The sequence below is a fragment of the Podarcis muralis genome, chromosome 11, assembly GCF_964188315.1.
Source record: "Podarcis muralis chromosome 11, rPodMur119.hap1.1, whole genome shotgun sequence".
Taxonomy (NCBI): Eukaryota; Metazoa; Chordata; class Lepidosauria; order Squamata; family Lacertidae; genus Podarcis; species Podarcis muralis.
Window position 1 is genome coordinate 44,564,490 of NC_135665.1, and position 14,235 is coordinate 44,578,724.

General features: G+C 41.0%; 1 protein-coding gene across 9 annotated transcripts in view; it reads left to right on the top strand.

Moving 5' to 3' along the window:
* The window catches only part of ARL15 (ARF like GTPase 15), a 191,549-nt gene that overhangs the window by 41,033 nt on the left and 136,281 nt on the right, over positions 1 to 14,235 (top strand). For 6 of the 9 annotated variants that reach the window (XM_077936385.1, XM_077936387.1, XM_077936388.1 and 3 more), the window contains exons 2-3: positions 6,302 to 6,317; positions 12,365 to 12,421. The exons of 2 other annotated variants lie outside the window; for them this stretch is intronic. In XM_077936385.1, the coding sequence (XP_077792511.1) occupies positions 12,368 to 12,421 (54 nt within the window). In that variant the 5' untranslated portion in view covers positions 6,302 to 6,317; positions 12,365 to 12,367. Of the gene's footprint in view, positions 1 to 6,301; positions 6,318 to 11,787; positions 12,422 to 14,235 lie in introns of those variants that run through there. One more of the 9 variants, XM_028749126.2, reaches the window with a different exon arrangement.

A 14,235-nucleotide genomic window follows, 5' to 3' on the forward strand; every position in this document is an offset into this window, starting at 1 on the left:
GGTGGACCTAACTCCATAGAATCAGGTTGCAATATCTAGTGATGGATGACCAACACTTTTTAAATGTTGGTTGCCTAGGCCATGTAAATTGCCTCATTTTTGTTTTAAAAAGCTGTCTAGAAAGCTTCGTGGATAAATCTGTGCTAGTAGTTGGGCTTCAAAATCAAGAAACTTATAATTGCATGAACGATTTACAGCTTCCAATATGTTTGTCTATAAAACTGTATTTAGCCATGTTTGTATCTAGAATAATTTAGAGAAGTGGCTTTCAAATGGTCTCTGAAGGGAATCCGAGGTTCCCTTGGAAGCTGATCAAGTATTCTTTAGTAGGAATAATAGTAGTTGGTAACAGCAGCCAAGTATCCCTGAAACATTCCTTGGCTACTGCTGCCAATTTCCCCCTAAAATACTCAGTATTTGGGAAGTGTTGGATATGTTATAGCATATAATCTCAGCTGGCAGATGATGGTGAGGGCCAGTGTGTCACCCTGTGTGTCACAGAGTCCATCTACTTGTGATGGCAATGAAGTGATTTCTTCCCCAAATATTGCAGTTAGCTTTTGAAAGAAAACTCATATTGGTATGTGTGTATGTGGGGATTTCATAAAGATTGCGACTGTAGAGCAGAGCTTTCCAAAGTGTGTGTCGTGATGTTAGTGTGTTGGCTGCAGTGTGTAGGTGTGTCATGCAGACGCTCCTTACACTCCTCCCTGGGCTGGAAAGGGGTTAGTCTAACCTCCAGTTTGCTAGTAAAACTGAATTACTGTGTCATGAAATGATGCATGTCTAAAACGTGTGTCACCGACATGAAAAGTTTGGAAAGCTCTGCTGCAGAGGGTGAACTTTAGCATTCGTCTCCTGGATGCTGCAATCCAGATACTCCCCCACCACTGGACCTGGGTTTTAATTGTTAAAAAGGACATGTTGTAAATGCTAATCATATTGTTAACATCAATTGGTAATTAGACCCTACAGTCGATCACTGTTTTGAGGTGGAGCACAAGGAGGAGAGTGATGCCTGTGTTCATGGCTAGTCTTGTATGCTGCTTGTGGGGGCAGATAACAGGGCAAGTGTTGATTTTGTTCCCCTGGCTATGAGGGATCACTCATCGTTGTGCCTGGGGTGAGTGCAGAGTAGCCCTGGACACCAGCTCTGTCACCATGGTGATGGTGACATCTACCTCATACTGCCATCAGATATGTTGATTTCATGGAAGAGGAAGCAAACAGCAAGATTAGAGTCATGGAGGAGAATCCCTAGAGCTCTAAAAGGCTTGAAGTTTTGGGAGGGGAAAAGGAGGCTGATTGAGAAGCCCCCCTCCCTACACTCACTAATGTAAATTTGATTCCTAGTCAACCCTCAATAATGCAAGAACAAAAATATATCTCTAATAAAGCCATGAAACAGAGAAAAGTGGCAAATAAAAACCAGGCTTATGATTGTTTTAGGCCAGGGGTCAGCAAACTTTTTCAGCAGGGGGCCAGACCACCGTCCCTCAGACCTTGGGGGCGGACGGGTGGACTATATTTTGGGGAAAAAATATGAACGAATTCCTATGCCCCACAAATATCCCAAAGATGTATTTTAAATAAAAACACACTTTCTACTAATGTAAAAACACCAGGCAGGCCCCACAACTAACCCAGAGATACATTTTAAATAAAAGGACACATTAAAGTAAAGGTACCCCTGCCCGTACAGGCCAGTCTTGCCAGACTCTGGGGTTGTGCGCTCATCTCACTCTATAGGCCGGGAGCCAGCACTGTCCGAAGACACTTCCGGGTCACGTGGCCAGCGTGACAAGCTGCATCTGGCGAGCCAGAGCAGCACACGGAACGCCGTTTACCTTCCCGCTGGTAAGCGGTCCCTATTTATCTACTTGCACCCGGGGGTGCTTTCGAACTGCTAGGTTGGCAGGCGCTGGGACTGAATGACGGGAGCGCACCCCGCTGCGGGGATTTGAACCGCCAACCATGCGATCGGCAAGTCCTAGGCGCTGAGGATTTACCCACAGCGCCACCCGCATCCCAAAAGGACACATTCTACTCACTGATTCCCGGACCATCCGCTGGCCGGATTTAGAAGGCAATTGGGCCGAATCTGGCCCCCGGGCCTTAGTTTGCCTACCCATGCTTTAGGCAGTTGGCCCTGAAACTCTTGATTTTTGTTTCTTTCTTAAATAGATCCTTCAAGCCTGAAATATTTGCTCTAGGATAGCCTTCCCCTTTGTAAGCTGGTTAACATGGAAATGGTTCCATGAAAGAAGAAAGATTGAAAATAGTAAGGGATATTTAATAACAGAAACTTTCTATCAAAATAACAACTCCTGAGAATAGGTAGAGTGGGAATGCCCTACAACAATGTAATTTTCAAAAACTTCTCACAGGTGGCATACACTGTGCAAAGATGCTGTTAATATGGCAGAATGACTATATTCAGTGTTGATTTTAGGTTGGTATTATAGAGTGATTTAACCACAATTCAACATTGTTGACAAAGTAAGATGAAGAGCATTTTTAAGCTGCAAGTTGTGCTGATAAAAGGTGTGTGATAGGTCTGGAATGTTTTACATGCTCATACGCATATACTATTCTTGTGATTATATATATGTCAACAGGACACACTCCTGATAAAAGCTTCCCAGCTATCAAGTTTGGTCTTTTTGCAGGGCTCCTATGTATTTTAAAGCTTCAAAATAAATCTGCAGGCAAAGCTTTCTCCATCCTTGTTCAAATTCTTAAAAAGTACTGGTGATCTGCCCTGGGAGTTGTGGAGGGGTTGCAGCAAGCTTGCTACATGTTTGTAGTTAGGAAAATTGGACAACTGCAGATACACTTTTGATAGAGGGCTTTTCTGAAGAGCCAGTTGGCAAAACAAGGGCAGGAGATAGGAAAATGAGAGTAGCATAGCTTGGGGGTACTCCTGGATCCATCCCTGTTGCTTGAGGCTCAGGTTGCCTTGGTGGCATGGAGTGCTTTCCAGCAGCTTTGGCTGGTGGCCCAGCTGCACCCTTATCTGGACAAAGATAGCCTAACTTGTTGTCTGTGGTCTGATAACCTTTAGGTTAGATTACCTTAACACACTGTATATGTGAGGCTGCCTCTGGTAACAGTTTAGAAATTTCAGCTGGTGCAGAATTTGGTGGGCAGTTTGCTTACCAGGGCCAGATGGTTTGGGCATACATCACTGTTTCTGGCCCAACTGCACTGGCTGCCAATCAGTTTCCAGGCCTAATTCAAAGTGCAGGATTTGACCTAAAGGTAAAGGTACCCCTGCCTGTATGGGCCAGTCGTGTCCGACTCTGGGGTTGCGCGCCCATCTCGCTTAAGAGGCCGGGGGCCAGCGCTGTCCGGAGACACTTCCGGGTCACGTGGCCAGCGTGACAAGCTGCATCTGGCGAGCCAGCGCAGCACACAGAAACGCCATTTACCTTCCCGCTAGAAAGCGGTCCCTATTTATCTACTTGCACCCGGGGGTGCTTTTGAACTGCTAGGTTGGCAGGCGCTGGGACCGAGCAATGGGAGCGCACCCCGCCGCGGGGATTCGAACCGCCGACCTGACGATCGGCAAGTCCTAGGCGCTGAGGTTTTACCCACAGCGCCACCCGCGTCCCTAATCCCTTTATAGGATTTGACCTATAAAGCCTTAAATGGCTCAGGACAGCAATACAGTACCTCAAGGTCCGCCCTTTTCCATAAGAACCAAACTAGACCCTGCAATCATAAACCGAGACCCTTCTTTGTATGCACAAGAGGTTCAGAGGGTGGCAACACAACAATAGGCCTTTTCTGTGGTGCCCCCCATTTGTGGAATGCTCTCCCCAAGGAGGCTCGTCTGGTGCCTTCATTGCATACCTTTAGGTGGCAGGTAAAAACATTTCTCAATCACCAGGCCTTTGACTGGTTAAATAATCAATGTCCTTTTAAATGTGTTTGTGGGAGGAGGGTTATTTGGTGTTTGTTGTTTTGGTTGTGTATTTTGTGTGTTCATTTTGTAGTTCTGTGTTGTGAACTATCTTGTGATCTTCAGATGAAGGGTGGCATACCAATTTAATAAATAAAATAATCATAATCATAAAACAGTATTGGGTCATTATAATTTTTGTACACGGAGAACAAGAAAGTCCTGATTTGTAGACTGAGAGCACACCTCTTGAATATAAGACCCAGATGCATGTTTTGAAATACATCAAATCAAGAGACAATTTGACATGTGAAAGGGTAGAGAAGCTCTTCTTAATTCTGACAAACCTTCATTTTCTATAAGTCCTTGATAAACATGACAAATATGAAGGAGCAGACTCAGCAACAGCTCAAAAAATAAGATTAAATAAATTCCATGTATTATTCATTGAGTTTCTTTGCCCCCCTTCTTTTTCCTCAGCTCTTTTTATAGAAATGTTTGGTTATGTCTGTTTCGCACTGTGGAGGCTGGAAGAGACATAATAATTTTCAGAGTATCATAAATAATTTTCTTTTTATGATAATGTTGATTGATTATCCTGTTTTGGATGTCAAGGAAGAGTTCCCTGGGAAGAGATATTGATGGTTAAACAACTCTGAGAATTGTAGGTCTGTGAACTACAGTTCAGAGGTTTTTTGTGGGGGGTGGGAGAGCCATGACTGTTTAAAGTAGTTTGATAATGCTTTAAATTTATAGTGCAGATGAGGCTTGAGAGTGTGCTGCCTTTCCAAAGGACACCTGGTGAGCTCTCAACTGGGGACCTCTGAGTCTCATTTGTGTTCAGTATACTACTATACCAATTAACAGCTGGATTAGTTTACAGAGGATAATCAGGGTTCATTTGAAGCAGGCTGTATGTATGTTCAGTGCACCTTGGCAGTTGTCATTCTTGGTAACTCCACCTTCTTCACATCTGTTGTTGACATGGATTATTGAGAGATCACCTGAACTGTGCAATTTTCATGCTTTCAGCATGGAGTTAAAGGATACCTAATTTGTTTCCAACACTTAGCAGTCCTTTGTCTCTATGCACTCACACATTTGGCTTCTGTGCCCATGCAGAGCAATGTTCAAAAACTTGTACAATTAAACCAGAAAGATATTTTTGGTGTAGAGGTCTGCCACAGAAGCTAGTGTGCATGCCTGTTAGGGCATGGCCAACATTTTTCTGATGGCTGCGCCCTGAGTTTTTGGTCATTTCTGTATATATGTGGTGTGTATTACAACACTTTAATCATATGTGCTATACAGTGGTACCTCGGGTTACATATGCTTCAGGTTGCATACACTTCAGGTTACAGACTCCGCTAACCCAGAAATAGTACCTCGGGTTAAGAACTTTGCTTCAGGATGAGAACAGAAATCGTGCTCCGGTGGCGCGGCAGCAGTGGGAGGCCCCATTAGCTAAAGTGGTGCTTCAGGTTAAGAACAGTTTCAGGTTAAGAACGGACCTCCAGAACGAATTAAGTACGTAACCAGAGGTACCACTGTAATATGTTTTTGAGACCTGTCTGTTTTTTGTTTGTTTTTGGCTATAGCCTGCATTCAGACTCTTCTACATCTTGCTGGAGGGAAGGTGGTAAAAGAGGATCATACTTCCACCTTTGTATTTCTTCTCATGCCTATGGCCATTTTAAGAAATGCTAAGGGTATGGGAGCAAATTCCCTATGATGGCCAGACACAATTGATGCCTGTTTTCCCAGTGAAGAGCTCTTGCCCACATTGCCAAAGTCAAATGCATACTGATACGAAAATACTGCTGCTACTTTATTACTGATATACCCCTGTGGCTGTTCTTAAATCAGTGCAGCCCTGTGTGATTAGGAATTGCAATAAAAATCTTTATCTTTTATGCAAGTAAAAATAAATCAAAAGCTTACAGAAATACGTATGTATTGTATATGTTTTTTGTTTTGTTTCTGTTTTTTAAAGTGGAGCTATTTTATAATGGGATACGTTGCAAGAGGAATCTTCAGGTTGGACTTTGGAACTTAAGTAACATTATAGAACAGTAATATTTATCTACTGTTGAATCAAGCATCGGCTTCAGTTCTGTGAAGTGATAACTTAGGTTTTATGTTTGCAGGGGAAACAGTCTCTCACTGGCTCCCTGTGGACACACATTGCTTATTTATTCCTGCATGATTTCTGAGAGCATTCCTTGGTGTGGATAGTTACAATATAGCATCATGACTTAGTTCCCTGTTGCTTGTTCCAAGGCTTTGATTAAGCATCAAATGAAGGTGCCTGGCAGTCTTGAATGTTTAACTTGAAACAACTTGTGAGTGCAAATGTTTTGTTTTCTCTTTCATGCTCACCATGTAAACTCCTTGCAGAAAACTGCAGTAAACTGTAAGTAAATGAAACTTAAAAATGGCCCACCATTGAAAACTTTGGCTGGTTATTGAACCTTTTCTTAAGAAACCCTGACACACAGCACAATATTCCATTTCAAAGCCTGTCTTTTTGTTTTGAGTTTAGAGCATGAAAGTCCTAAAATATAAAATAAAATAAAATAAAATAAAATAAAATAAGTAACTATAATCAGGAAACAGGTCTCCAATTTCTAGGAGATCTGGTGTCTGAATGGTGCCAGGGCTGTGTAGACTTGTCATCTGTGAATCTTGTATTCCAGGAGAACCCCTCTGTTGTTTCTCAGTGGTAAATCTGCCACAGGTAGACTTGCCATCCAGACAACATATTTCCACCCTCCGCTGAAACTCTTGTTATTTTCTGGCTCTTTTCATTCCTTGTAATCCTTAATTAGTTGAACTGCTGCTATACACAGCACCCCACCCAGGTAACTTTTAAAATATCATAAAGGTCATAAATCTCTAGCATTTTCTGCTGCTTTCCCCAGCAGCATAGCAAGCCTGGGGCAGACCAAAGTTGTTGAACTTTTTTTTTAGCTTAGGGTGGCCAGCTTCTTTTTGCCACTCCTCCCCCTTTTTATAGTTTCTTATCATCACAAGCGATTTAGGTTCTCCAGAGTAGGACACATGGCCACACTTTGTTGGCTTTGTTCACATCATGGCAAGCCATGGTTAAGCAGATTGCTCCTCTTGTAGAGCAAGTGGGAACAACAAAACACAATCCTTGGCTTCACATTATTACACCCCAAACTGGACTTTTGGTTTGTTTTTCTCCAAACAAGCCACAGTTGGTGAGCCATGAACAGACATTGGCCTTAGATTGTGGTTATTTTGGAGCCCAACAGAGTACAACACCTAGTTTGGATGTATGCCAAGGATTGTGTTTTGTTTCTTCCACCTGCTCTAGGGGAGAACTGGAGTGGGAGTAATCATGGTTAACCATTAACCATGGCTTGCCATGGCACGCAAACACACCCAATATTTTATGAATTACTATGGTTTTTCATTGAAACCTGTTGCAATTCTTTGCTGTAGCCTGTGGCAAAGGGTACCTTTTAGTTATTTACTGTTTCAGAAAAGTAACTTTAGAAATATGTGTTGCATATTCCAGTTACACATGTAAAAATACAGTATACATTTGGATGCTCCTTAATTATAATAGTGGGTAAAGGATTGCCCTGCTTACTTTTCATAACCATACATTTATCCTACCCTTTCTCAATTTTCTTATCATAGGCCCATAGGAATCTCTTGCAATAGTTTTGATAGTCTTCACTCACTTTCTTCATAACCTGCTTAAAATACACAAACATTAAAATATAAATGTCCATGGCTAAAACTGCAATTCACACCCCATTATCCACAGGAATACTTTTAGCAATAAGCGTTTATTTGTATGGCTTTCAGACCACCTAAGATCTGTCCTCTGTTGGACACTGTGGGTAATATCTCTAGAAAAGATAAGTGGCTCTTACTTAGGCTACAGTTGGAAGCTAGAGAACAGTCCATGCTGCCCTGACAGTTGGTCTGTTCTGATAGGTGAGGCCTGCCCTACATATATAGTCTGCGAAGCTGAGGTTACCATATGAGGGACATTTAAAAATATATATTTCCATAGTGTTTAATTGCTGATACGTCTAATTGTTTCACTGATAATACCTGTGCAAATTTTGCCAGCTTTCTTAATGTGTCTTTCCAAAACCATAAGCTGCAGTGGTTCAGCATACCATTGTGAAAATTGACCATAGCAAATCTGCCTGCTGAACAGTAAAAAAAGAATTTCTTTTCTATGATGACTTCTCTTTGTTTCTTAATTAGGATTGTGATGCGTAGTTCTCCCGCCACACACACACACACACACACACACACACACACACATTAAAGGTAAAGGTAAAGGTACCCCTGCCCGTACGGGCCAGTCTTGACAGACTCTAGGGTTGTGCGCCCATCTCACTCAAGAGGCCGGGGGCCAGCGCTGTCCGCAGACACTTCCAGGTCACGTGGCCAGCATGACAAAGCTGCATCTGGCAAGCCAGCGCAGCACACGGAAACGCCGTTTACCTTCCCACTAGTAAGCGGTCCCTATTTATCTACTTGCACCCGGGGGTGCTTTCGAACTGCTAGGTTGGCAGTCGCTAGGACCGAGCAACGGGAGCGCACCCCGCCGCGGGGATTCGAACCGCCGACCTTTCGATCGGCAAGCCCTAGGCGCTGAGGCTTTTGCCCACAGTGCCACCCGAGTCCCTTACATACACACATTAGCTGTTTGCTATTTACATTACACACACACATTAGCTGTTTGCTATTGCCGTAGTTCACACTGAAAAAGCCCCCAGGGCTTTCTTATGCATTTTTACAGTATATGCATTGAGAGTGCAATCATTGAGTCAGCCCACCTATGGATATAGTTAGATGTTTCTAAGCCGTTTCAGCCACTGTGCTAATGGGTATAGCAGCCACTTGCTGCAGATAAATTGTTAGATGGGCCTGTTTACCCATTTCATAATCTGTGTGAACAGTATATCTAAAGTATTTGAAGTAGAATCTGACCCTCTGTATCAAACCAATCTATTATTAACTGTGCTAAAGTAAGAGCAGATACTAAAAATACTGGTTCTTCATCAGTACTTAAGAATATTACTATTATTATTTATTTCATTAATGAATTACTTCCTATGGGACATCTCCAGGTGATTTGTAGTGCAATGTAAGGTACTTTCTGTTATGCGTAATGGTCCACTCTTCAGCCCAAAGGCTTAGTGGAGCAGATAACAATACAAATGCTTAGGATAGTAAAAACAGCATGATAAAAATGGAAAAGCAGCAAGATAAAATAGAAATGGCCCATGTCATACTGGATTATCTTTTTAGATCTAAATATACAGTATACCTTGGATATGAGGTCCAGACAGTGGTTTTTGCAAGTCCTACAGTTGCCAAGAGACATCTCCTCCACCCCCACTACACTCGGGATTGTACATGACACAGGACATAGGCATGCCACACTTAGCTATTGATCTGTGAGCTATGTATGGAGAACGATGCTGTCTTGAGCAGGAAGGATTACAGATGACTGGATAGGACAGTAATGTCTCCTGAAAAGACCCCAAATGGAAGCAAAGGTGCCCGTTGACCAGAATTCAAGTGACTTTTCACTTTGGTTTTATGTTTGTCAATTATATCACTCCTCGCAGAAGTGAACATTAGCATAGGATCAAAGTGACTTATTGAGATGGATCAGTGTTTCCAAACTCTTCTCCCCATGGATCACTTGAAAATTGCCAAGCGTCTTGGCAGACAATGATTTTTCTGCCTGTTTTAGCAGAAAAGATAGGATAGTGACATATGTCAGATATGGAATACTTTCTATATAAGGCTGAATTCATTTCTGGAGGGCAAGCACCTTTAATAATTTTTTAGCTGTGTGAGTTTTTTTTCTTTTTTACAAAAATGCTGCTGAAAGCAATAAACTGCTCAGGACTCAGCTGTACAGCTCCAAATAAAATGTTTAAATGTGTTGCAAAGTGCAATATACAAATGTGACACTAGATGGTGACAGTGAGCTATGCAAAATTCAATGTACTTTTCAAAACCTTTTTTTTAAAAAAAAACACACCATTTTCAAAGTGTTTTTTTATATGTGTAGATTCCATCTCAGTTTGTGTTAAGGAGTTACTATAGAGAAGCTACAGTCTTGCTTGTACTTGTTCTTTCAGCCCTCTTGTAAAACTAATTACAAACTTAACCTTTCCCTTTTGTATGCAATGGCTGAATATATTAATTACATTTTTTAGTCTTGTTATTCACAAGGGTGTTGTACAGAGACACAGTAAGTTTTATATTTAAGTTACACTCCTTTTGTATTTATCTTGGTTTTGTTTGCAGCTGAAAAGCCTTATTATTGTAGCAATCGCTAAAGGTCAAAAGCAAATTAATTGTGTGCTGAATAAGAATTCAAACTGAAGTTACATAACCTTTGTTGTATGTGTTGGCTTCCCTACTAAAACAGTGACTCTAAACTTCTTGTACTAAGCTTCGTCATGTTGAAATTTAGCTGAAATTTCCTTGTACTGGAAAATTGAGGGCTGGGAGAAACCTCAGTATTGCATACACTTGCTACATTTTCTTTCTTAAAAGCTTGTTTAACAGAAATATGCACACCAAAAGCAAGTTGTTTTCTGTGACAGCAAACAATCCAACTAACTAAAGCAATTGCTAATAGTAGGCTTAGAACAACCTAATACAGTTACAATCTGGTTTTTTTCATCCAAAATCAGATGCATGCTAGATACAAGTCTTTAAAGCTCAACTTTTAATTATATTTGGAAGACAGGAAAGTCATTGTCAGTACACAATATAATCTAAAAGTTTTATTTTAACTTATATTTTGTAACTTTGGTTTGTTAATTATATCTTATTTAATTACACACTATCAAAGATGATGTAAAAAACAAAAAAGTAATTAACATCGAAATATATAGACAGAGGGAGGTAAGCTAGTGTACTAGATAGGACTTTCCTGTCTTGCAAGTACAGTATAAGTTCAGCTTTATAGTTTTGCATCTAAACCATATATCTTATAGGAAAAAAGCAAACCCAGAGCATAACTGTAGGTGGGTGGTATTCAACTAAGTTTTATTCAGAATGGACCAGCTGAAATGGATGAACATGACTAAGGGTCATTAATTTCAGTAGGTTTACTCTTGAGTAAAGATTAGTTGCATACAACCCATTGTTTTTTAGCTAGCCAGATTGTTGTCACAGTTAACAGACAGCTTGTTTTGGTATGCATACAACTGAAAGAGATACTATTTATTGAATGCTTTCAGCGCACAGGAACAGAAGAGAAGGTTAACTCCCTGCTGCAGAAGAGCTAACAATCTAAGTAGGGGTGCAATTTCAAAGGCACAAATTCATTCTGTAATCCTCTGCTCTTGTGTACCAATATATATTGCCCCTCCTCCTTGTCAACTGTCAGTCAGGCAAAATGGATCAAAATACGGTTCTTCCATGATCGATCAGGATAAAAAATGAACCAGTCAATCAGGAACCATTTTTTTGGCCTGCGATTTCTCTCACATTTACTAAGGAAGCAATTAGTAGCACAAATCATGGAATCACCAACGCACTGTGCAGGTTTAGTGTATTGTGTGCTGTGCCCACCTATCTGGCCTGCACTCATACATAAAATCTCAATGTAAAACTTTCAAACTGTGAAGGAGAAAATTTTATATATTTAAGACACCAAAGTTTTCTGCTGTCCCTGAAAGTGGGACATTTCTTAAAAACAGGTCTATCTTTAAGAAATACATGGTGTTGCCAAACCAGGTTATGAAAAAGAGAACTCATTTATGTCTTTCTGAAATATATTGTTTCATTCATATGACCACTTGAAGTAGAGCTCTAACAGGAATTGGGGTGTGTGTGGATGAGGCCATATAAGCGAGGAATATAGTAGCCCCGTATAGGTCTGTGTTTGAGCTTCTGATCTAAGATTCCTTTCCTCCTCCTAGGCAACTTAATGGCATATGATGACTGCATGCATACATATATATGTTTTTTGTTTGGGACAAACTACTCACATAACACTTCTTGGAATGAACTGCTTTTATGAGCCTGCCTCAGTAGTGCTGTATGAAAAAATAATGTGGACAACTTATTTCTATGTCACTTTTTCGTATTTAGGTGCTCAGGGGTTCACTGCAAAATGTAATCATGAAAGCTAAAATATTTTTATGGGCACAAAACCCTGTGATGATAAATACAGTTTTAAACTAGAATAGGCACACACACCTTCTTTCAAAATATGGTGGTACAGTGGGAGGGACTGGAGCCTGTTATTCTGGCCAACCTTTGTGCACCGTTATTAAAAAATTCCTGCAGCCTCCCAAGATTAAACTTACGATGGGAAAAAACATGTGGCATAAACCTGTGTTTCAGAAGGAAAAAAGCACACTTTTATTTCTCATTTCTTCCCTTCCCCCAGCACTAATAATACTTGGTAATACTGTATTTCAATTTCTTTAGAGAATGTCTGGATGTATCCAGCTTTCATATGCTGTTTGTAGAGTTGGCATTTACACGGTAAGCAATATGCCATCTTTTGATGCAATGTATGCTCGAGTCTTGCAAAGTGAATTCTAGTATTTGTGCCTTAGATCCTCTGTTGTAGCTACTCTGTATTTCCAGCCCGTGTATTGTGCTTAAATTGTGTCCTGTAGAAGTTGGCTTCATGTGGTGAAGTGTTTGGCTTTATACATTTACACAAGTTCCTTAAGTTATTGTTGTTGTTGTTGTTGTTGTTATTCCATCATTACTCATGTATATTCCCTTTTTGAGGATACAAATACTTCCAAGGCAATTCACAACATTTTGACTTTAAAGCTAGGAACATAAATTACACAGCTATAATAGAACCTATCTATAAATCATAGCAGTTATATCACACCCTACGAGCATTGAGCAAAAGGCAAACTAGTGCTGCCCCAGTTATAACCCAAGACATGTCCAAACACATCACAATATTTATGGCTCTGCCAAAAGTACTGATTGAATAGATCTTGCATGTGTTTGATGGGGTGGGGGGAATTATCTGTTGAGGGGACCAAATAGGGTTGCACTGCTTGTAGCAAGCATCCTCGCTTATGATGACTACACCTGCAATAGGGCATTGTTAACTGAACTGAAAGCGCTGGAATGGAAATAGTGTCCCTAAGGTTTTATAGAGTCCTGGTTTTTTAAAGGTGAAAAGCAGCACTATGAATCGATCCTGGAAAGCTAAGTGGTTACCAGTAGAGCTCTTGTAATATTATTGAATTGTATTAGCACTGGATAAAAGCTGTACCACCTCAGTCTAAAGCAACTGCAGTTTTGGACTGTCTTCCAGAGCCGGTCTATGTAAAGTGCCTTACTGTAGTGAAATCGGGCATTTAAAACAGTACCAATGTCCGTATTTTCCGGATGGGGTACATTTTGGCATAGCACTTTCTATCAGAATCAAGCATCATCTACTATCTGCCACCACCATCAGCACCTGTATTTCTGGATTTCAGAAATACCTCCAAGCTGTGAACTTGTTGCTTTGGGGCAGTGTGTCTTCATCCAGGATAGACATACCTACTTCTACAATCACCATAAGCATCTCTGTCTTCTGTGTATTCAATATCAGCTGGCTCACCAACTATAGACAGACACTGAATACTGATTCTTATATTACTATGCAGCATGGTTGTTGCTTTCACACGAGAGTTCATGCATTTAAAATGGGGAGACCCAATGGCATGGGTAGATCATACAATTACTTTTTATGCCAACATTGCCAGCCTCCCGGAAGGTGAAGCACTGCTGTAGGAAGGAACTGTTCTTGGCCCATCCCACATTCTCTCCCTATTCCATAAGTTATCCATTTAGTTTGGGACCAGTCACACATAAGCAGTCAGCTTTGAGATATTGCTGTGCATTGCCTTCACCAGGAGAACTTGTCCCAATTGTGGATGTGGATATTGCCTACACATGATGGTATGCACAAATGTAGTTTGGAAGCAATGTCCACATGCTCCTTGTGATTGTTCGGTTTACCTTGGCAGTACTTAGTGCTTATGACCACAGTGCACATATATAATGAACATTACAGGAAGGAGGCAGCTTATAATAATAATAAATAATAATATTTTTTTATTTATACCCTGCCCTCCCTGGCCAGAGCTGGGCTCGGCGGCGGCTAACACCAGTAAAATTACAATAAAAACATAAGGGGGGGGGGGGCGGACCAATTTAACATACGGGTTAAAATACAATTTAAAATGCAGCCTCATTTTAATAGTAGCCCATAGATCAAAACCAAAAGGGGAGGGAAACATAAGGGTCAGACCGAGTCCAAACCAAAGGCCAGGCGGAAC